Source organism: Pseudopodoces humilis, chromosome 2, assembly GCF_049639895.1.
Source record: "Pseudopodoces humilis isolate 2021_Gansu_Grassland_sample_001 chromosome 2, ASM4963989v1, whole genome shotgun sequence".
NCBI lineage: Eukaryota > Metazoa > Chordata > Aves > Passeriformes > Paridae > Pseudopodoces > Pseudopodoces humilis.
The window spans coordinates 98,683,193-98,706,921 of record NC_142201.1 but is presented as its reverse complement, the minus strand read 5'-3'; the positions used below and the strand labels follow the sequence as shown (position 1 = coordinate 98,706,921).

The 23,729-nt window shown below is 37.8% G+C and overlaps 2 protein-coding genes across 7 annotated transcripts; one reads left to right on the top strand and one right to left on the bottom strand.

The window, feature by feature from the left end:
- Window positions 1–430: 430 nt before the first annotated feature.
- On the bottom strand, window positions 431–19,190 carry USP16 (ubiquitin specific peptidase 16). 4 transcript variants are annotated; one of them, XM_014253297.2, is made up of 18 exons: window positions 19,118–19,190; window positions 17,108–17,203; window positions 15,319–15,500; window positions 14,586–14,689; window positions 12,278–12,381; window positions 10,374–10,549; window positions 9,277–9,369; window positions 8,517–8,647; window positions 8,077–8,164; window positions 7,463–7,541; window positions 6,497–6,588; window positions 5,693–5,749; window positions 4,662–4,829; window positions 3,411–4,080; window positions 3,056–3,150; window positions 1,774–1,860; window positions 1,366–1,519; window positions 431–750 (listed from the first exon to the last, which is right to left on the bottom strand). In XM_014253297.2, the coding sequence occupies exons 2-18, from the start codon at window positions 17,166–17,168 to the stop codon at window positions 626–628; spliced, it is 2,466 nt and encodes an 821-aa protein (XP_014108772.1). In that variant the 5' UTR covers window positions 17,169–17,203; window positions 19,118–19,190; the 3' UTR covers window positions 431–625. The 4 variants fall into 4 exon arrangements, with proteins under 4 accessions (XP_014108772.1, XP_005524047.1, XP_087907383.1 ...); XM_005523990.3 differs by having other exon boundaries at window positions 19,046–19,178; XM_088051257.1 differs by lacking the exon at window positions 19,118–19,190 and adding an exon at window positions 18,235–18,358.
- Window positions 19,191–19,235: 45 nt separating this feature from the next.
- On the top strand, window positions 19,236–23,595 carry RWDD2B (RWD domain containing 2B). 3 transcript variants are annotated; one of them, XM_088051258.1, is made up of 5 exons: window positions 19,236–19,591; window positions 19,901–20,118; window positions 20,210–20,277; window positions 21,376–21,741; window positions 22,451–23,595. In XM_088051258.1, the coding sequence occupies exons 2-5, from the start codon at window positions 19,912–19,914 to the stop codon at window positions 22,686–22,688; spliced, it is 879 nt and encodes a 292-aa protein (XP_087907384.1). In that variant the 5' UTR covers window positions 19,236–19,591; window positions 19,901–19,911; the 3' UTR covers window positions 22,689–23,595. The 3 variants fall into 3 exon arrangements, with proteins under 3 accessions (XP_087907384.1, XP_005524046.1, XP_014108790.1); XM_005523989.3 differs by having other exon boundaries at window positions 19,236–19,778; window positions 19,910–20,118; XM_014253315.2 differs by having other exon boundaries at window positions 19,238–19,778.
- Window positions 23,596–23,729: the final 134 nt, after the last annotated feature.

Genomic DNA, 23,729 nt, shown 5'->3' with positions numbered 1-23,729 from the left:
TTCATTCACATGAAAGCCATCGTGAAGCTTGTGGAGAACTTCAAAGTCACGTCAGTGCAGGACTACTACTGGTCTTAAGCTTGCTGTGCAGAAAGGCTACACGGGACAGCCTGTAGTGAGAGCGAGCTGAGCACTCAGCCTTGCCAAACCACCAGCAAGAGAATGCCTGGAGCATCTGCAAACTTGAGAGCTCCTCTATTGGACATAAACTGATAGTGAAAAGAGAGCTGAGGCTGCAATTGTTTTGGCTCTTAAGATACGTAGGAAGAAACAGCTTCTTATGCTTGGAACCCAGGTCTAAAAAACGCATGGGAACACATGATAGCTAGTGAACTACAGTTCAAAAGTAGAACTGTCTGCTTTAAAGTGAAAAAGCTGCTGATCAAGATTTATATCAATATCCAAATTACTCAACAAAAACACAAAGCTGTAATTTTGGAAAAAACTTTTATTGAAAAGTAGTGGAAACACTGGAAAAAGTATAAGTTAACCACTTGTCAGTGTGTCTAAAATGCAGAAAGTGAATTCCTGCTGTATAGCTCCAACATGTTAACAACATGATTTGCAAGTCTTCTCTCAGACCTCCAAAGAAGGTGGCTGCAACACACAAGGCTCTTCTGATGAGTTACAGCAGCCTCTCATAGAACAGAAGATAGGCTTGGGAGCTCAGCACTTTGGACACAGAGACAGGTTGTACATGGGTATCGCTGATGTGGAACCACTGACCTTTCACTGGCTCAGTTTCTGAAGCTGTGAAAGGAAAAATGTAGGAGTAAAAGTTACAACAAAGAATTGAAGCAATCAGTTCTATTACTGTCCTTTAAGAATCATAGAGTACAATCATAGAATCATTGAGTTGGAAAAGACCTCCAAGATCCAACACCTGTGACTGATCACTGCCTTGTCAACTGGACCAGAGCATTGCTACACCTGGCTGTTCCCTGAACACCTCCAGGGATGGGGATGTCACCACATCCTTGGGCAGCCTGTTCCAATGCTTAACCACCATTTTGTCTTCATCCCTTCCTAATGTCCAACCTGAACCTCCCCTGGCACAGTCTGAGGCCATTTTCTCTTCCTGTCACTGGTTGCCTGGGAGCAGAGCTGGATCCCCACCTCACTACACCCTCCTTTCAGGCAGTTCTGGAAAGTAAGATCTCCCCTGAGCCTCCTTTTCTCCAGGCTAAGCCCTCCCAACTCCCTCTGCTGCTCCTTACAGGATTTCACCAGCTTCATTGCCCATCTCGGAGAACTTTTTGGCCATGGCAGGAGGTTTGAACTACATGATCTTTAAGGCCCCTTCCAACCCAAACCATTTTGTGATTCTGTAAGAAATAATTTGTAAAAATATTTCTAATGATTTACCTTGAGATTGTCCTCGAAGGACAAGATCAGAGAGGTGGTTGTTCATAGCTCTCATTTTAACATAGGCAGTGTAGTGCCCAGACCTCATTGTTCCGCTGTGTTCAACAACTCCATAGAGAGAGTACAAGACCTTTGTATTCCCTTCAGCCACATTCTAGAAAACCACAAGTTTAGCTATGTCAGCCAAGTGCTGGGTTTTGAAGAATGTAAACTTTGCTTTTTTTGCTGATGAAATGGAAACTGATCACAAGAGATTCATGCAAGCACTACAGTTGCAAGCAGTAAAGTACAAGTTAACACACAAAGTAGCAGGCTTGACAAGCATTCTACAAAGATCTTGCTATGCAGCTTTGTTGTGAAAGCACATTAGAACATGGCATAGGAGAATCTGATTGTTTTCCCACTTACTTTACATTTAGCTGTACAGAAAGGAGCCAAGTCTATCACTTCTGGGAACTTGATATGCCTGTTAACCTTCTGCAGATTAAATCCAGCCTTAAACAATCAAAGTAGAGGGAAAACCCCATAATGTTAAAATGGAGCATATTAAAACCATTCTTAGTTACTAAATGTTCCAGGTTAAAGTTTCAACAATACAAATTAGTTTTACATTATACAAAACTGGGAAAAAGCGAATTTTTTTATTTCTGATTTCCAGTATTCCAGCATTATTTCCTTGCCCCCACATGCTGCACTGGAGCACAAGTTAAGATGGCTCTTCAGCTCACTCATACATTAATGTAATGGTAGCAGAAGTGGAAAAAGAATCAGCTCTAATGTACTTCAGTAACTATGAGGACAACTCTTGCTTCTCAGATACTGTAACATGCCTGAGGATCTGATCTTAGAGCATCTGAACTGATGCAAACTGTGCTCCCACTTAAATAATCATCCAGTATCAAACTGGAAAAACAAAAGGAGATGATGATAAATGTTATTTTCTTCATATTACAGGCTCTTGGAACAGGCTACACATCTCTATTTTCTATATGAAATTGGTTTTCATCTGATCAAAGTTGCCTCACTTATTTTTTAAGTATATTGACCAAAACACCAAACAGGTTTAAATTTACAAGAGGTAATATTGTCTTCCCTTTCCTTTCCTCTTTCTCTCTTGAAAAGCTGAAGCCCCAAGTTAAAAATTTTTCTACAACTTGGCAATAAAGAGGTAAGTGACTTTACTTCAGTGTCTGTAAATAAAACTTAAGTTACTTTGCTTTCCTTTTATCCTTCCTTGTCCCCCACAAGGCTCAGAATCCTCTCTTTTCCACTTCTGCCAACTTGTTACTTATTTGTTACTAGTAAGGGATCCTATTTACCTCTACCTACTGAAATATACGAGCCCATGACCAGCAGTAATAGCAGGAAACCATTAATGCTAAAATTCTGCTTAATACAGTAAACAGTAAGAATAATGAGGGAATATGTTATGAATATGCTCACAAAACAATGTTTTCCATTTAATCAAGGAATATTCTTTCAGGAAAACACACTTCAATGCCTCTAAGACCACAAAACACAATGCTGCACACTAATGCCTTCCAAACTTTGGGAAAAAAAAACCAAACTAGTTGTATACAAAATAAAAGTAACACTAGCATGTTTTCAAGTTAAGCTAGGACTACATGCATATGTACATGTATTTACGTATCAACCTGAGGCTATATACATGTATCAGCCTGATACTTACCTGCTGAAACCTTTTTAAGTGAAGGGTTAAAATTGGAGGAGCTAGAGAGATAAGCATCTGCTTTTTGGCATTGGTATAAACATACTTCTTTTCACCTGCAGAAAAGAAAAATCACCAAAGATTAAAACAAGTTTTGTATCAAAACAAATGTTACAGCAGGAATTTATTTTCACTAAACTGTTACAGTGTCATCTACTACAAGAACTGAGAAGCTGAGCATTCCCCTTTAATATGATGAATGACAGTAGACAAAGTTGTACAAATACTACTTTAGGGATAATCCCCCCACCCTTTACCCACTCAAGAAGCAGACAGGGATATATTTAAAGTTTTCTTTTAAAAAAGTTTGTCATACTTTTTATGTTGTTCTTTGGTCCACAATGCCTTTGTGTACACACATCACACAGTAGTTTATTGGTTTCGGTAAGTGTTTCATTACGGGTAAATTGATACAAACAGTGATGGATTGAATCTTCCTCAGGGTTCAACTCTTCCCTGTTTGCCAGAGTACAGAATGCTGTTTCGGGGTCATCTGTAGACACTTCACACGTTTTGTTAGGAACAGGCTGTAGGCCATCCAAGGTACTTGCGTCAGATTCACTGGCACTCAGGTGGAGTTTTGAAAAGTCCGCAGCAAGCTCTTCCTCATCTTCATTTTCATCATCCTCCTCTTTCAAAGACAGGTTGTCAAGGCCATTGACAAACTTCATAGCAGAATCTAAGCTTTCCATAGAGAGATCCGTGAAAGACTCATTTTCCTCACACTCTTGTTCTGGCTTTCCTGTATTTTCATGCCTGCTCTGAATCTCTGTACTATTTCCCTGTATACTCAAGTCTTTCTGAGTTAAGCAGTGATCTTTGCAATCATGTGATGATTCCTCTTCTTGCCTCTTATCAAGAGTTTCAGAGCTTATTTCAGTCTCTGATTCTTGGTTGTACTCTACATCTACCTCTGGCTGTTCAGTTGCACAGAGATCTGTCAACTGAAACACCTTTCCTTGAAGTTTTTGCTGCCGGCGTTGGCTCTGCCCATTTGAATACATAATAAACAAGAGTACAAAAAACAAAGTAAGTACAAATTATATTTAGCAATTCTTACCAGTTCTTTATCAGAATGTTTGTTGCATGCCATAGATGCACAAGGCAGGAGGGGGAAGAACAATCTATGATTTAATGATCAGAGATGATCAGTTCCACTAACACTGAATTTATCCTCACTCAGACATAGTTCCCGCTGCTCCTTGTTACACAGTATCATCAAAATACAGCTAATGATGCCCTTGCTATTTTCCTGATCTTTCTTGCGTCTGTAGTCTAAAGTTTTGTGAATATTCTTGCAATCAGTGACAGGAAAACAGTCTGATACAAATTATGGCTACTTCAGACAGGCAACAAATTCTGCTGGATATTATTATATTATTCCTACACAGCAATGCTCAACAGAACATCTTAACAGCAAACACATGGGTATAATTGGTCTTTTCAGCTGGGCATTTGAAATAGGAGAAATTCTAAGTTCTCTCCTCCTTCATGTAAACTTAGGAAACAAAAGGAATTTCTTTCATTAGAAATAGCAAGCAGAACTGAAATACCTATCCAAACCAACCTTGGCTCGTTTTCTGGCCTGTTTCTTCTCTTTTTTCTCTAGGTGCTTACTTGTACGAGGGGGCTCATCTTTCTGCTTAAGGTAATGGTCATTGATTCTATTCTCTTCATCTTCGGACTCCTTTTCTTTTTTTTTCTTAGTATTTTCTCTCTTTGTAATTTTCACTTTCTACAAAACCCAAAAAGCCACAGAACAACCACAGAAACAGAGACGTTATCTGAGTTTTCAGCTCAAATATAGCATTTTAATGATGTAACATACAACTCACACCCTGATATTAATGGAAGGAGTGTCTCACTCAAGAGTCCACATGAAACAAGGACTAGCATGAATGAAACAGTATGAAAAGTAAGGCTTTTGAGGGCCAAATTCTGAACCTATAAAGGGGCAACATCACCTTTGCCTCTAACAGATCTCATTAAATGCATTGAAGAGTAATGTTTTACACAAGTAGAGACATTTTCAGTTGAACTGCCTGCCACAGAACTTGTTTGCTTCTGCTAAAGTGAAAAGCTTGTTTGTGGCAAAAGTCATGACCCCTTTGGCTCTGGGTGTTCCATTCCAATATTTATGAGTAAGCAGTGCTACACAAAAAATCTGAAATATTACATATACATGTTATTAATACAAAACACAAAGCAAATCAAATACTTTGAGTGAGTGGAGATTGATCAAATAAGTATTCACATACTATCCTATCAGCATTTCTTAACTTTATTCCATAACCTGAATATTAGGAGAAGTATTCTGGTACTTGGTGCAGAAAAATGGATGAAAAAAGTGAAAACAAACCCCCAAAGAACTCAAACAACCTGTATGATTTCCCAGAGACAATTTATGAGCCACAACTTACAGGAATGGCTCTCATGAAAAATCTTTTTCTCTACCTTTCTGTGCAATTTTGACTTGCAAAAGATACTTTTGCAAAAAAGTAGAAGTTTAAATGCTCTTCCTAATGACTGAATAATAAGTGTTTTCACATAAACAAAAAATATATATAAGCTGAAAAGCACCTATGTACTGTTTCTTACCTGAACATCTAGTACAGGAAGCGACAAATCAAGGAAAGACTCATGGACCAAGGACACCTTTAAATGAATAATCAAGAGCCCAATTTAATTTTGTTTGGAAGCAGATGGCTTGCTGTCAATAGATGCATTTGCATGTTTGCATTCAAGGCCTGCTTTCACTTGTGCACACAACTGTAAAACACAGCTCATTTATGTCCACAAATAGCTTTCAATGACCAAAAATCCAGCAGTCACATTACCACAGAAATTAGCAGGAAATATTTTGATGAATTTCAGTTATCTAGTGAGACTGCACCTTAGGGCCTAAGAGACTCACATTTGTAATCTATCATGATATTCAACTAGCCCATTTGTTAATGCACTCAATTACTTCATTCTCGGGATGTATTATCCCAGTAATGCCTTCTTAGCTGTCCTCCTGACAATCCCATGGTTTTTTCATTCTGGGAGAGGGGAAAACGTAATCCCCTGAATAAAAAAGGGTAGGGCCCCATAACAACTAATTTACTCTATGATCTGTATCACTGGAAGGTGTTCACTGGGAATCTAGGAGGGAATTCTGGCAGGGGCAGCTTGCTGTTGCTGACCTCTTTTTCTGGAAGGCTTTTGAAAGGAACTGGAAGATTATCTTTAAAAACACAAGGCAAGAAAAAATTCCAGACAAACCACACTCCTTTTTGAAAAGCATGCAGCTAGTCAAGTCTTATTTCTACAGACAGTCACTCTGGGCTTCTCCTGCAGATTACAGGACATAACTGTAGGTCATACATACTCTAGGTCATTCAGAGCAGGCACTTTACTTACAGTTCTGCATTCCTCACACATAATTGTGCTGGTTAATTCTCCACCAAAGATTCGATCTACAAAACTTTGTATTCCCTTTTTCTTTTCATATTCTGAGAATTCAAAAATTATATAGTAAAGTTAAAAATATTATACACAATACACTGGCAACCAATTTCATTACAACATACCAAATGAAAATGGAGAATATAACATGCAAGGTATATGATGGAACATGTTGACCTGCTCAGGTTTCCTCAGGATAGCAAGTACAGCAAGATTCTTAAATTAAGAATCTTTTGCGTATCAAAAGAATGGGGGTGAAAACACATTTGCAGAACACAGCTGGGTTAAACCATACCTCTACCACTTTCTCTGCTCAAATGCATTTCCCTCTTTTCTCAGAAGTACTGTGTTTCACTAAGAATTTCTGTTTTCTCTCAAGACTGAAACAACTATCTGAACTTAAAAAACAAGCACCAACTTTTGTCTGACAAACAAAACCATTTTCTTCAAGTTGTAATTTCAGAGTAACACAGTTTGAATTTAAATTGGTAGCTCATCTCCAAAGTCATGTTGAAAAGTTTAAAATTCTTCTGTTCATTGTTTGGATTTTTTTTATATTACTGTTAAGTAACAATGGACTATTAGCAGCTGCATAAATTATATTCACATACTAGTATTTTTATTTCTTACATGTTTGAATGATTAATCATGGCCCAAACATATTTTAATGTATGATGTCTACAGAATCAACTCTCTCTTATCCTATCAAGAAGGAAATGCCACCAAGACATTTCAGCAAAACATTTAAATATAGATTAGAACTACTGACCCTGTTATTCTAGCTAACACATGCATACTCAGGAGATGGCATAAAGTTTAACAAGTAAACATGTATCTTTTAGTTGATACTATTAATGTTACTTTATATACTTCAAAAAAAGAGATTTTACAAATTACTGATGCTGTGATAATTTATTTTACCTTTAATTTTCTTTTTAAGTTCTTCTTCATTTTGTTTGTTAGAGTCACTCAGCGCCTTTAGTATTCCAACACTTATTTGCTGAAATTTTCAAAACAAATATACTCTGTAAAATTTCCTAAACTAATTCAGTTAACTACTTCATTTTATGATGTGTTTCAGATAGAAGAAAAAGTATTATCTTCACCAATTAAGATAATCAATACAAACAACACAAGTACCTGTGGAACCACACAACAGTTCCTGTAGATATTAAAAGAAAAAATAAATCAACTGAGAAGTTGCAACCATCATGTTCCAATTAGTATGTAAGAAAATCAGTCTAAGGATGAAATACTAGCCCAAATTAAAAATGGCAAGAAACCCCTACAGAATTTCTACCAGTCTGTTTCAGAAATGAAGACATTCTTTAGAGAGACTACACATGTTCCAAACCCACTTTTTCTGTGAGTTATCTTTGCTAATATGCTTCAAGTGAGTGCTATGGATAGCACAACCATGCTACAGAGGCTGACATATCTCAGAAAGTATGTTCTTCCTCCCCTCAGCAGAGGAAAGAGTCTGGGTCTGGGACATGAAGAAGAAAGGTATGCACAACTATGACTCTAGCACTCACTTGGATTTCTTCTGCTCTCATTCCATCAAGTAAGTAACGAAGCAATTCATGACTGTCTTGCTGCTGATAACCTTTGAATCGTATTGCTCTGTTAAATGAAATTGTAAAGTATAACTGAACTCAGAGATAAAGCAAAAACAATTAATTCCAAACATGTATAGACAAAGTCTCCAGAATGTATGGATATAAAAGCAACAAGCATCTATACATCGTATTGTCTAAAAATATGATGCCAGCTACTCAGTATGGTATGTTACTGAGTATCTTTCATTTTACTGCTATTTATTTATATTTTTCTCTTCTTTCAAAAATTGTTAAGTACTCTACAAATTTTATATGGTGTGTTTTGAGCTAGACATAAAAAAAGAGGAAAAACTGACAGTCTTAGACAAGAAACTTTTTCAGAGTGACTATAACATGCAATTTGCACAGATACTCACTTTTTGCAAACCTGAGCAAAAAGTTCCTTAGGAGTCACTACGCCTTTTTTTGTCTCTTGCATTTCTGTCACAAACTGATGCATGGCTAGTGTTAAAGGACCTGGCTGATCCAGTTTTATTAGCTGAGGTTCCTGTTTGAAAGAAAAGCACAAGAGTTGTTTTGCCTTAATTCAGTGGCAGATTCTTTTGAAGTAAGTTTATTTTTTTTTCAGTTCCTGAAAATATTATTGTCAAATAGAATACACAAAATTCCAAAATGGCAATGAGTTAACCTGACAAAAACGTGTGGTTTATCATGAAATAGCAAAACTCATTTATTGTTTAGTTCAAAGTCTCGATTTCTTGCCTTTACTAGGAAAAAAACCCAATTTCTTAAAAAAGGTTGTGTATTTTCTTTGTCATCCAAATCTAACTGTAGTGACAGGCGTGTTATTTAACACAGACAGTCTCTAATTTCCTATTCTGCATTTAGACAAGTGGCATTATAGCAAGAGTTACACATTTTCACCCTTTAAATATCATCATAATGCAAGCACTCCTACAACAGAGTATTGAATCACTGCTCTTACAGTCCAAACAAAATACCTCTGCTGACTTCAGAAGCGCTTTATGGAAATCAGTGGTGAAGCTCCTGCTGATTTTACATCTTAATCTTGTTAGTATTATGTGGAACAGCTTTAAAATTGACAGATAAGTATTGCTTGTTTCCTTAATAGACTGGAAGGCAAGGACAAACACTACAGAGGTCAAAGCATTTTACCATGCATAGCTCAGGTGACTCAATTTTAACTGTTGTGCCAGGCACTTTAGCTTCTTTAAGCAGCTCCCTCAGGACTGGAGTTTGTGATAAATTCTGTAGAACATAAAAGACAGAAAGAGATTGGAAAACAGGGACAACAGGAAGGGCAGCTGAACTCTGCTAGTCATGGAATTTGTAGCAACCAGTTTAGTAGCAATTTATTTTCCCAAACACAGAACTAAAGTGGTTAACTACCACTTCAGAATTTCCATCTGTGTTTAAGACTTAAAGGTACATTCCAGATAGCTAATGGGACTTCCAGTGTCCTCTATAAACCTTACTTCATATTGCAGAAACCCTAAATGTATTTTTCTTCTACAGACTGATCTTTTGACAAGTGTATTTACCACTGACTGTTTCTAAAAAATCAAAGGATAATATGCTGTGTATGTATTTACTTGGGTTTAAAAAGTGTTTAAAAGTAAATCAAAAGCAGTTCACTAAAATCTGCAAGTACAGTGGGAATTTTGTTTGAGTAAAGCTTCAGTATCAAGAGCCAAAGAGCACAAGATCACATCAGTTTCAATACACATGGAAGAACAAGTTTATTCTACACTTCTTAGCTGAACAAGTCACGCAAGATGGCAATGCCTGCAACATGCTCATCTTGTTTTGTTCATCCAGTATTTCCTTTTGATTTCCTGTTCCTGAGAGAGACATTTTTATTACAATAAACACCCATGGTCTTTGAGTACTAATCTCTTATACTCAAAGAGGTCACAAGGGTGATGTGTCAGACTATTTCATATTTTTAAAAAATAACTAGAAGTTGGCACGCTTAATTTATATCAGTAAAAAATGCTGTCCCTCAAGGACAAGGCAGTTTCTTGTATTTCCCCTCAGAGCAAGTCTGAACCTGCAGCTCCATTTCTTTGTATTTCTCTGGGCCAACACACTATTTTTAGATAGATGCCATCATTCCTGGCAGATAAAAAAAACACATTCTAATTGTGTCACTGTAAAATGCTGGGGGCAGGGTTGTTGTGGGATGTTTTTCATTTTGTTTGTGGCTTTCTTCCTATTCAAAGTTTTTCTAAAAACAACAGCAAGTCCTGTACCTGCATCACTGCATTAAAGAAACATGTATTCCCCAAATTACTAAGTCCTTTCACAGTGACTTCTCCATTAGCAGTTGAATGAGAATTTTCTTCTTTAAGTGAAACTTCTTTTTCTTGCTCATTTTTGCTGTCTTTTTCTACTTTTTTATTTTCAACTTCTTTGTTCTCTTGTTTTTCTATTGAAATAATAAAAACATATCACATATTAAGATAGTCATAGGGTATAGGCTAGAAAAGATTATTACAGCCAGCAGCAATTTATGATGTTTAGAGCTTATACACATGATAATTAATTCTTCAATTTTTTAATATAAAACTACTGGTTTGGGTTCTTAAATTGTCTAGGTAGTAGAAGTTAAAAAATAAACACAACAAAAGAACAAAAACAACAAATCAAGAACCCCCGAAATCCCATTTCAAATTAGCAAGCAAATTAAACATGTCTTGGCCCACAAGCCATTCATGCAAACATCCTCTTAAATTCTTCAAGTGTTAAACTTTATTCCTGTGAAAATCATCTATGTGAGGGCTTTCCACAAAATTAAACAGGCTCCCACTGTCAAAGCATTCTCATGTTCGTTTCATGCACCTAAACAGATGATACTGAAAGGTTTACAGTCTTCAAGACGAGTTAAAAATATTTTCCCCAAAATTATTTTGGTGTATTGCTGAAAATTTCAACAGCCTGTTTAATAATGTTCTAAGGGAGTTCCAGGCAGTTTTCAAAATAACATCCACACTGGTTCTGCCAGTTTGGCAGTCAGCTATTGATTAGGTTTCTAGTAAATACAGCTGAGAGCTAATACTATCTTTAAAATCAAGTAACACAAGTTCAGAGAAAGCAAGGAAAACAGACAGTACAATCTTAGGACAAGAAACATATAGATGGACAACAACACACAGAACACATGAAACAGGCAACAACTGCACCCAGGTATTCACTGATTTTCTAGTTAAAACCCAAGAAGAAAATTTTGGCAACTGATATGAAGTCCAACTCTGTGTCTCAGAAAGACTGACCACTCAAAAAACTCTGCTCCCTGTGGGAAAACCTCACCTGCTTTCTCAAAAAATTGAATTCAGAGACAGCCACGTGGCATTGCTGGGTGTTTGTATTCCATTTCCCACAAGGCTTGTGATTGCACTCAAGTGTTGGAATTTCTGACAGTCATTTGTTATAGCATTTATTTTCTTATGCAAATTCTTCCAATTTTTCTAGTGGAAATGCCTTGTACAAAACCAGTTTTGCCATTATGGAAACTAGGAGGTTTTTGCTGTGTTTGTTTTCTTTTAAAAGAAAGACTGCAGGCTGAACACTATATTTTAGATGTCTAAAAGCACTGCAGCTGTCTATCATAAATGTACAGACCCAGTGACAAAAGCTCTGTATACTACTCCTTCCATTAGGAAATGTGCTCTAACAGCAGGAAACTTAGTCATTCTGATACATTCACAAATACCCACAAAAAAACTTTAAATCAAATCAAATCAAATTATCCTTAAGAAAGGCCAATTTTTCTTTAGATTTTAAGATAGACTGAGCAACACTGATGAATAAACACAGCACCCTAAGTACTGAAACTCAAATGCCTATTCACAGAAAAACTGAATGTCACCCTTTAAAAAAAGTCCCAGTAAAACTTCTTTTCCTCCTAGTCTTGGATGTCTTGTCTGTAAAAGTTTAGGGGATGCTGAGCAAAATCCTGACCTAATTAGGCCTGTGGGCTAGGACGTTACTTATGCTATCAGAATTGTGACAAAGAAGATAAAAGAAGGGAAGAAATTAGTTTTTCCCTTTACCATAAGATGCTAAATCTAATTTAGTGTAAATTCTGAATTTATAGTACTGTCTCCAACACTTAGGAGATCTTCTGATTGACTGTATCTATACTATAATTACTTACCTGCATGTGATGAGTCAATACCAACTTGTTTTCTAACAAAATCCACAGTCTGGCCCAAAAGGGTTGAAGTTTTATATGGAACTTCATTATCACATTGGTAGCACCTGTCTCCGCCGCCCCCAAAAGAAAACAATTAATCCTATTTTTTTTTCTAGTATTTAAAAATCCTAAACTATTTACTTGTTTGACACAATTTATTACACAAAGTTATAAAATTACAAGGTTTAGTGTAAGGTGACTGGTGGTTGCAATTTACAAGTATAAATTAAACTTTTAAAATATGTGCTTAGAAACTCTGCTGCAAGAAAAAGAAGCTTGGAAAATTTTGCCAAAAATCAAGAAACTAAGATATCAGGCCCTAAAGGAAATGACTTATGAACATTATGGCATGGGAAATATTTTGAATATTCTAGTCAAGCAAATACTTAATTGTATTTAAGTCAGATAAGAATTAATTCAAGAGTCCACCCTTAAATCTTGTATTTGCTCTTCTACTGCTGACACAAACCCTATTTGTCTGTTTATGAACAAAGAAGTGTATGGTTATGCCAGTAATCTGCTTTAGAGAAAATTGTTGGAGAAGCTGTGGTCATAAAGGCTTGAGAAGAGTAAAACCCTGACAGAACACAAACAGCTGAAGGAGTTTCAAGCATACCAATTTTGTAATTCCACTCGATCAACTCTTTGAAGAAGTGGCAAAAGGTACTGATCCTTCTGCATTTTGGAAAACACCAATTACAGTTCTTAGGCAGACTTCAGGATTACCATAAGTCACTCAATTTTCTTACATTAAAAGCAGAAGAAGTCTGCAGCAAAGCATTTCCCCAAATCTCTAGCATTAGCTATAGTCATCACATTTCCTCATATCTCATTAAAAAAATTGGCTCAACTTATTGATTTTTTATCTATTGTGTATCTGGTTAATCATAAAAATGGACATTCTCACTCCTGGAATAACAAAGGATAGTTACTTCTTCCATGGTGTGTTTTAACACCATAACCTTCTACCTGTCAAAAAAATTGCAGACAACCTTGAAAGAATCGAGGGATTGGAAAAGGTTTTGCTAGTGATGGCCATTTGAGCAGCACTGAAAATCAATACAACAGCACTTGTAAACCCAAAAGAGCAGAACTTAATGAATTCCTAGAATTCTCTTTCTTCTCCAAAACATGTCTTTAAACTCTTAACAGTAATTATTTATATCCAATTTGAACCACATGTGCATGGACACTACAGAGAAATTTGGTCACACATCCATATCATTAATAAAAGCAAAAGCAGTTTTGATCAGACTTTTTGTACTAGGCCGACTGTGAAATACAATTCTTGACTGTGGGTTTGATTTATAACTAATTTATAGTCAATATATCGATCTTTGAATCATTTCTTGCTCAAGTTTGTACAACCAAGAAACTCTAGAAGGAAGCCAAAACATCTTACTTCGAGAACTTCCTCTCATTTGCAAATATTTTGATTAAAAAGCAGGGAAAATAGAGCACTTCAAACCCACAATTTTAACAGTAATTTAAATTCACAAAGAGTAGTTCGCTAATTCATTAGTAATAATGTTACTAATAAAGTCCATTTCCATTCTAGAGTTCATTAAAAGTAGCGATCATTACAGGTAAGTGCTAAGTGTGATCAAGTAAATAGATAATGTTATGTAAAATTAATATAATGACAGATACTAAGTTGCAAAACCACATCACTAAGCAAAAGAAAAACTCTTTATGTCAAGTACAGTATTTCTATATAGCACAGTTTAGAAAATTAGGGTTCCCCTTATATATACAAGTGTGTAATTGCTTTTGAGAGAAGCAAAAACTACCAGGGACATGGATTTTGTATTGCGTGATCCAGCAGCACCTTGTAATTCTAGTGGCACTTCCTGTCTATATGTGGTATTAAAAAAAATTGTATTTACCGAGGAGATAAAAGTAAGGTTGTCACTAAGTGCATATCAGAAAAAGCCTTCTTCTAGGGTTGAAACTTAAGGTTTAGAGCTACAGATCAACATTTGTTTTCATGTGTCAGTATTCTGACCAAGTAAAAGCAGTAAAATATGAAGTCAACCATTTTTACTAGTTGGTCAAGTTCAACCTTAATTATGAAAATTTTCTAATCATAAATTTTACAAGAAAATAACACTTACTGCACAAATCTCAGCAAAGACTGCTGGAAATTACATGTCTGGAAACACTTGAATATATATCTAGAGATAAATCTCAGAATTCACAAAGAAAGGACAAATGATATTCTAGCTTCTGTTGCCCTCCAGCTTTGTCTTGTGCTGCCTGACAAACTCACCACACACTCCAGTTGTCCAAACTGAGAACCAAACAGTGGGGATCTGATCTCGGTGTTTCGTAATGCTTTAAAGCATGCTGGTCTGGAGAATTTCTGTCACAGCCCTACAATATTGATAACCACAAGTGTCACAAAATCCATTTGACTGTCAATGAAACATACATAAAGTCAGAGTGAAAACAAAGTGTTACAACGAAAACTGTTCAATTATGTTCAACTAATTGGGATCAACAGATGGCTATCTATTTCAAAACACTTATTTCTGCAGATGGGTAATTTACTGGGTGCAGAATAAAGCTGCTATGAGACTGAACATTTAATGAATGAATTTCAGTCTGAATCCCTGAAAGAATAAAACAGAACCAAAACCACTTCAGCATGCAGTTGTAAGTTTCATGAACTAAAGTGAGCATTAAAATCTTTTAAAAATTGACAGATTAGGAGCATTTTAATTTTCTCAGCAAAAAAAAATCAAACTTTCTAGGAAAACCAATCCTCAAGATGGTGTTTTAGCCTTAAGCCTGCTAAATGACTTTGGGCCATCTTCCAAGTACTTCATTTGACATTCAGAGCAGACATTTTTAAATCACACTCTAAAGCATATAAATTCATCTAGGTAGCATCATCTTTACAATAAAAAAAAGAATATAAGAGTTTAATTAGAAACTCTCTTGTTCCACTGTATTACAAGACACTGAAAGATATTAAGACAAATTAACAACAAAAGAGATACCCTATGGCCACATTTTAGGCATAACCATATCGAGGTGCCTTCATCAGTCTCCTTGTCCTCAGCCTTCTCTTGTGTCTTACTGTCTGCCTTGCAGTCCTGACAAACATGCCACTCCACATTGTGCAGTGCCCTTCTCACTTGCCCTTGGTCCAGTCCTTTACGAATATGCTTGCATACAGGTTCTACAAATTAAAAAGCACAAGAAGGATGTAGATAGCATAACAAATACAAACACTGAAGACACAGGCAGCAACCCAGAAGCTGAAGCAGTCTTTCTAGAGCCAAAGAAACACTGACAATTTATCATAGTATCAGAAAGAAACCTTTTGTTACCACCATGCACAATCTGGGTATACTGTTGCTGTATCATAAACTTTACTTTGAGGTGTTTTTATTGCTCAGATAGTGTAACAGCTCTGAATCCATCTTTGTTGAGGCAAGATTACAGCTTTAAGATTGCAAACTTCTATTAGCATAAGGTGAAACTGGTGCAAATTTTTGTACCTACAGTTCTGTTCCTGTCCAAGATTACAGGATTTTATCAAAGTGCAAATGCTGGCCAACAAGAGACAAACATAGATATTCAGCATTGTCTTAGCCTTTCTGAAAAACATAAGCTTCATCTACAACCTCAAACTCGTCATTTAAAAAGCAAACAAAAAAAATTTTATACTGGCAACTACTGTTACAGTGGAATTATTCATGTTACAGTAGAACATTCATGATCAGTCTTAGTTTCATATGTGGCTTTACAGGTCTCTGTCATCTTAAGATAACCTATTTACAGGCAAAAAATTAAGATGACAGCAGCAATTAGAACATAACTGATCTCTTTGCAGGAGAAAAAGAGAAACAGTTACAGCAGACATTGGCACCAGGAAACAAAAAAGGCCCCAACACCCCCAAGAACCAAATCAGACAAAAGCAGCTAAAAAAGGCATTCTTTAGAGACAGAAGCTAGCACAAGAAGATCAGGACAATCAGGAAACCAAAGCAGAGTGGACACCAAGCTTCCTCAAGCTCTAAGTGCTCTCTCCCAGCTAAATTAACCTGGTTCAACTCACTCCCCCAGCTGGGACCAACAAAAAAGACGAGAAAGACACAATCTGTGACTTGGCAAATAAGGTAGTAGAAGAGAATGTTACACAACACAAGTAAAAACAAAAGCTACCATAACCAGGATAAACAAGACCAAAAAAAAAAAAAAAAAATCTGCACAGGTGGGATCCAGTGGAGCCGAAGAATAAAACTTAGTATCTCTGATTAGGAGCAAAAGAGCAGAAAGAAGAGGTTAAGAGGTTTTAACCAAAATACACTATGGGAGCTGAAGTGTCTAGAGTTAGTACCAAATTAGCTGCAAGAATAAAGACAAATTTCTTCACAAAAAGTATTTTAGTCACAAGTTTTCCTGCTAAAGCAAGAATTTTCTGCAACAAAATTTCACTAGGAAAATGCAACCTGAGCTTGGAGGCTGACTCCACAAACCCTTAATATTCTGAGTAATTTTACACAATCTGTATCAGTAAAGAACTGTGTGTTTGAGTTTCCTTAAAAAACAGAAACTAATCTCAGTTTTCAAGACAGGATTATTATTTTCTAGCATACTTAGAAAAGTCACGACAACAGTATTTCTTGCTTAGACTTGAGTTTCAATTAAAAATCCAGATTTTGTAAATGAGACTTCAAAGCAAGTGACTAGTATGAAGGCCTTCTAATGTTAATCAGCTTTCAAGCTTTCTTTGAGGTTAAAAGAAACATTAGGTCCACAGACTTCTCCGAGGAAACATACCCAGCATATCTGGAGACTCATCAGACTGTGCAGTTTTGCCTTTGATGCGTTTCTTTCCCATATTTTTTGTCTGTAATTGTTCCTAAAAGGAAGGACCTAACAAAGAAAAACAGTAAGATTAGAAAGTAGTTATAGTTTTCCTTGTTCATTGCTACACAAGTTATTTTTATGGCCAAGCTGTCCCTTGAGGTGAATTAACTTGTTTTAATTTGACATTTTCCAAACAAAAAAAATTAACTATATTTTAACATTAAGCAATCGTAATTGTTGTATAGAAAAGATCACAGTGTGAATTAAAAAACTCAAATTATTTAAAATGTTAAATCAAAATCATTGCAGAAAATAATAAGGAAATAAAATAAATAATGGAAACTTCAGTATCAAAAATCCTATAAACCTTAAGGACTTAAACACCACAGGGATTTTATGAAAAGGAATTGCTTTTGTCCCAATTAAATCCTGAAGCATTTGCAACCTTTTCATTTTGTTTACTGCAAATTCCCTGTGTCTTTGATGAAGTCTGACACAAGGAAAAGGCTATTAACATATTTGAAAATATACAGACAATGGGAATTCGAATTTTTCAATTTCTTTACTGGAGAAGATTTATCATCACCTTCCCCACATATCAAGCAAATAATTCAGATGGCGTCTGTTACCTACTATGCCTATGGACCCTTCTCAAGACTGATCCACCACTACAGAGTCCTAAGTCAAGAGCTTGGCTTCAGATCAGTGGCTACTGCACATGTGGTGGGACATTTTTAGTTTCTAGTCTGTAGCCCTTGTAACTTAACTTACAGAAGATCATTCAAAAATATCAGGTATACTTAAAACTCAACATATGTTGTACAATGAAAACAAGGAAGCTAAAAGGGTTCAAAATCAATTCTCTGCAATCTTTGTGGGCTAGCTTAACCCTGCTGTCCACCCTTCATGTAAACACAACCAGCACTAAATCTGTATCAATCCACCTTTCCAAATCCATTTCTTTGCTTGTACTTGGCAGCACACCAGCCCCAGAGCACAACTGTCTGCTTGGAGGTGTCACAGCCAAAAAAATTAGGCCAGACCAGGAGAATCAGAGAGAAAAATTAAGCTGGGGAGAGCTGAGGCATGATACTCACAGAGGACGTTTTGTATGAAAAGCCATTTACAAACACGAGCGTGTTTGCTTAAGTATACTCTTAGGGCAGATGACCCAATTTTTGATGGCTGCTTGGCAGCCACTTCATCAAGAGCAGAATTATGAACTTCTGCAACTTAGCATTCAACTTGTCCAGAAAAAAAGTAACTGTTCATTCAACAAACTTCCTCTACAGCACTTTTTTCTGCAAAAAGCTACAACACTTGATCTTGTAAAAACAAATTTTAATAAATAAAAATCCTTTCTAAATTGTCCTTGCTCCTGCCGGGAAGGCAGGACAGCGTCAACACGTGAGGCTGTTAATTTAACCCACGCTGTGCCTGGACAGACTTGTCCGACAGGCTCTGCACCAGCTTTTCCACGGCACAGCCCTCAGGAGGAAATGCACAGCCTGAACGACTGAAGCGTTTTCTATTTTTTAAAATAAGACAGAGCGATCTGTAAGCGACCAAACGCGCACCCGCGTTTGATAGACATAATGGAAAAAAGCCCTCCGAGGCTCGCTTGTGGAACCTCCGTGTGGGGCGGGCAGCAGGCCGGACCCTGTCGCCAGCCAGCACTTCCCGTCCCGCGGCAGCAGGTGAGCCCCGAGCCCGCCCCCGTGACCCGGCACCGCCTGCTTCCGATTGGCTTGCGCCATGACCGACAGCTGTCGCAGCCAATCGGAATAGCCGCGCGTCCCGGCCGGAGCGAAGGCTATAGCGCGCCGGCGGAGCGAGTCCCGAACTGGGAGGAGAGTGGCCGCGGCAGCAGGAGCGCGGCGGCGGCCCCCGAGGACTCCCATCCCTCACCTGCCGCTGCGGCTGTGCGAGCAACTTGGTGTCGCATGACTTCACCACACGGAGCAGGCGGCAACCTCTCACCTCAATCACCGGTGGCGGGGCGGCGGTCACCGGCTGCCATGCGCGCTTCCGGCGCGCTGCATTGTGGGGCGCGGGTCACGTGTGCGCATGCGCGGGCGGCACGCCGGGTGCCTCCCCTCAGTAGTCTGAGGGCCGCGGGGGAGCGGGAGCGGCGTGGGTGTGTTCGAGGGGCATGGGAGGCTCCCCAGCGCTTAGAACACGTGAGCAACAGCCCTGACTGGAAAACATTGGTTTGGTGACACAGCAGCGCGTCCTGTCCCACCTCAGGGCAGTGGAAACCGCGAGGGCTGTCAGTGTGTCTGCGTGACCCGGAGTTCCCGGCAGAGACGAGCCGCTTATGATGGGCTTTTTAATAACTATTAAGATGCATTAAGTCTGCAGCTTCCTCGTGAGGGAAGCGGAGGGACAGGCACTCTGGCGACGAGTGACAGGACCCGAGGGCAGGACATGAAGCTGTGCCAGGGGAGGTTTAAGGTTGGGTATTAAAAAAAAAGGTTCTTTCCCCCGGAGGGTGGTTGGGATCTGGAACAGCCTCCCGGAAAAGTGGTCACTGCACCGGCCTTCCAGAGCTCAAGAAGCGTTTGGACAAAGCTTTCCAGACACAGGGTGTGACTCTTGTGATTTTCCTGTAAAGGGCCAGAAGTCAGACTCGATGATCCTTGTGAGTTCCTTCTAACTCAGCATATTCTGTGATTCTGTAACATGATTTGCATAGGAGTAGTTAATGAACTTTGTCCCATATTCAAGCTGTGTCTTTCTTCCCTGATTTTTTCTTTGCTCAAGGAACAACAGAAATGGCCAACCAAGAAGAAGCAGAAATACAAATTTCAGAGTTAGATTTACTGTCTAGCATGTTTCCTTATGAGGAAGAGTTTGCTGTGACAGACCAAGTGGCTCTAGCTGAATTGAAACACTATGTTGAAAATGAATCTGCAGAGGTGCCATCTTCAAAACTTCAATTTATACTGAACGTAAAGGCAGAGGTGCCTAATGCCTCTATGGTATTGTAAACAGCTTTTTTAAAAAAATATTTTATTACTTTGTGGAATTTTATGGTTTACATGAAGTAAATATTTGCTCATTTGTTTTTAGGTGGAATTCTCTATGGCCTGTGCTTTACCATTTAAATATCCGACTGTTCTCCCAGAAATTACTGTGAGGTATGACTGCTAATAAAAACATTTATAAGTTAAAGTGTGTTGCATAAATATGGTTATGATCAGAGAAAACAGCTTTTTTTTATGGTTTACTGCCAAATTAAGCAAGGTTGACAACAATGCTGAAGAAAAAACAAACGAGCTTATGATTTCTATGGTGTGCTCAGCAAATAAGTGAGGGAAAGGGAAAAAGCATGAAGGAGCCATCACCTGTACGGAAGGGTTACATGTAGATACTGTTCTTAGGTCTGATGCTCAAGAAGAAAGATGTGTCTGTTTTGATAAAGCTTAAGGTAAACTGAAGGGGTGAAGAGATAGTTAAAGGTCTTATTCTTCCCTTGTCACAATACTGATTCTTCCATCCTTCTGATTTTGTTATTTCTGTTTAAAGAAGTAGACTTGTATATTACAGGAAATTAGTTCAGCCACCATATTTACTTTTGAAGTACCTTTTTCTTGACTTTGTTTTACAGATTGGTAGTGCTGTGTGTGAATTCAAGAGTTAGCACACCAATTAAATACTAATGAAGATGTTTTCATAGCTAATATGAGTTAAATATGAATAGCAAGCGTATTATCTAACTATGCCTGATTTTCTTGGCTGCTTGAAGCAAAACTTTTGAAAAGTTATGAAGCTGGGGAAGGGGCTGGAACACAAGTCCTATGAGAAGCAACTGAGGGAGCTGGGGTTGTTTAGCCTGGAGAAAAGGAGACTCAGGGAAGACCTTATCACTCTCTGCAGCTACCTGAAAGAGGCTGTTGCCAGGTGGAGATTGGCCTTTTCTCCCAGGGAACACACAACAGGGTGAGAGGAAATGGCCTCAGGGAAGTTCAGGTTGGGCATTAGAAAGAATTTCTTCATGGAAAGGGTGGTCAGGCATTGGAAGTTGCTGGAGTCACCTCCCTGGAGGTGCTCAGTGCATGGCTGGATGTGGCACTTGCACTGGTTTGGTTGACAAGGTGATCATTGATCAAAGATTGGTCTTCATATTGGATGTCTTTTCCAAACCTAAGGATTCTGTTATTCTGTGTTTTTAAAAACATGCTAAATTGTAAACATGTCTATATTTATATGCATTCATATTTTTTCTTTTTCGTTAGGTCGTCATTATTAAGCCGCTCTCAGCAGATTCTCCTTAACTCTGATCTAAAAACGTATTTGATGCAAAACTTCAGTGGCGAGCCCTGCATGTTGAGTGCGAGGGAATGGGTTAAAGACCACGCAGCTGCTTACATTGACAAAGATCTTTCATCCTCCTCAGTGACAGCCTCAGAAGCCACACAGTCAGAAGTCACCATGTTCACTCGATTGTGGATCTATAGTCATCACATTTACAACAAACAAAAAAGAAAGAATATCATTGACTGGGCCAAGGAGCTCTCTCTGTCAGGGTTTTGCATGCCAGGGAAACCAGGTGTTGTTTGTGTAGAAGGTTTACAAAGTAGTTGTGAAGAGTTCTGGTCAAGGTTAGTTCTTCTTTGTATTTAAATGACATTAATAGTTAGAATATTGCATTTTATCATGTTGTACATGTGGCCAGAAGGTGGGAAACCCAACCACCTGCTAAGATGTAAAGATCTGCAGAGTATTGGTGTTTATAATAATGCATGTACAACTCTGAATATCCACTGTACTGTTGGTTGCAACAGTCAAAGCAATCAGTACCGCATGGTGCATATTTATTTCTGTTTTATTTTTCTGTGTTTCATTTTATAGAGATGGACCGCAGTACCCCAGTTGTGTTAGATAATGTGTGCTGTTCTATCACTTCACATTCGTGTTTATTCTGCTCCCATCATTTATCCTTCTGGGTGCTGCAGACTAAATAAGCATTGTAATTTGATTGTATCAGCTAAGACTGTCTAAGAATTCTTAACACAGGGAAGGCAGAAGTGAGCCCTGAAATGGCAACCACATCCTCATTGATTATTTTGTGAGAGATAGCATTAAAGTTTAATTAAAATTCTGAGGAGAGATAAAAAAAAAACAAGTTTCTGCTTATGGGAGTGTTTGCATGTGAGCAGTGTGTCTATTACCGGCTCATGTACCATTATCTCTGTCAATATATATATACAAATAGAATTTATTGACTTTTGGAATAGTAGTTATACCATAGTATTTCCTAAAACGGTCTTTATTTTGTAGTTAGATTAATATTTCCCCAATTGCTTTCAGGGTAAGAAGATTAACATGGAAAAGAATTCTTATTCGGCACAGAGAAGATGTTTCTTTGGAAGGTGGAGGACATGCTGAGATCCAGAAGCAACGGAAGTTCCCCACTTTGGAAGAAAAATGTTTTGATGCGCACGGTGCCAGGGGAAATCATATGGACTTGGGGCAGCTATATCATTTTTTAGAAGAAAAAGGATGTGCTGACATATTTCAAATGTACTTTGGGGTTGAAGGGCATTGAAGGGGTTGAAGATCAGTACAAGCCCCAGCACCTACATTTCTAATTTAATCCTTGTAACAGATTCCTTAGCTTTTCTGCAACAGTTGGTCACAGAGGGAATTAATAATTCATGATTTATGTGATGAATCTAGTTTTCAATGAAAACAAATATCCAGAATAATGAAAATGATTATATGAATGCTTTATACACTTTCAGGTGTTAAGGAGATGTAGGGTACATACCTACTTAAAATGAAAGAAAATGTGTTTGATAACCTACTGGACAGTTACAGAGCTATAGATGGATGAACAGATGGAATATGGTGAATGAATATACAAATAAGAAGAGACACAAATACAGTGTGGGTATCTCAGGAACAAAAACATGATGTTTACATTAATTGTTACTATCTACATTCACTTTATGAAAATTTTTTTTAAACAGTCTTCTACTTTCTACCTGGAAGTATAGTAAGCCAAGAGATCAATATTTTATTTAAAAAAGAACAAAGGGAGGGAGCAAGTTTACAAGAGTCTTACTCATGCTACCACGGTGAGCTAGGTTGCCTACTCTAAGGCATAAGAATTTTCTGTAGGTAAAAGTGTTTGTGCAGATAAGGTAGATACCATGGTGGCCCCACTACATCTCTTGGTTTGGTTTGTGTAAAAGCAGCAGTATACCAAGGATTGGGCTCTCTTACAGCGTGCTCCAAAACTCTGAAACACTCCTCAGCCTTCTGAGTTCGCAAATTTTCACTCCTGTAATATGAAGTGCATGTTGCATGTATTTTTGAGTGGGATTTCAACAAAGCTGTATCAATGAATTCTAATTTTGTAGATACTGTATCTAAATGCCATGGTAGAAAAACCAGGCATTGGTTTATTTGGATTAAATGTTTTTATTAAATACTGATTAAATATTTCTGTACACGTCTAGTAAAATCGCTAACATTCGGCGCTTTGGTGTGGACTTGGACCACCTTTTGTAGGGATACTTCACAGCGATGCCATTTGACAAGCGTGGGTGAAACTTTCTCAAATCCAAAGTCCCTGTAAGTGTAC

What these genes read in the sequence shown, in the direction of transcription:
- USP16 (XM_014253297.2), bottom strand. Translation starts at nt 17,168, where the DNA reads ATGGGAAAGAAACGCATCAAAGGCAAAACTGCACAGTCTGATGAGTCT. An exon ending in TGTGTGAGGAATGCAGAACT is followed by an intron (nt 5,750 to 6,496) that starts GTAAGTAAAGTG and finishes ATTCATTTAAAG; the next exon opens with GTGTCCTTGGTCCATGAGTC. An exon ending in TCTGTACAGCTAAATGTAAA is followed by an intron (nt 1,520 to 1,773) that starts GTAAGTGGGAAA and finishes GTGGTTTTCTAG; the next exon opens with AATGTGGCTGAAGGGAATAC.
- RWDD2B (XM_088051258.1), top strand. Translation starts at nt 19,912, where the DNA reads ATGGCCAACCAAGAAGAAGCAGAAATACAAATTTCAGAGTTAGATTTA. An exon ending in CTCCCAGAAATTACTGTGAG is followed by an intron (nt 20,278 to 21,375) that starts GTATGACTGCTA and finishes CTTTTTCGTTAG; the next exon opens with GTCGTCATTATTAAGCCGCT. An exon ending in TGTGAAGAGTTCTGGTCAAG is followed by an intron (nt 21,742 to 22,450) that starts GTTAGTTCTTCT and finishes AATTGCTTTCAG; the next exon opens with GGTAAGAAGATTAACATGGA.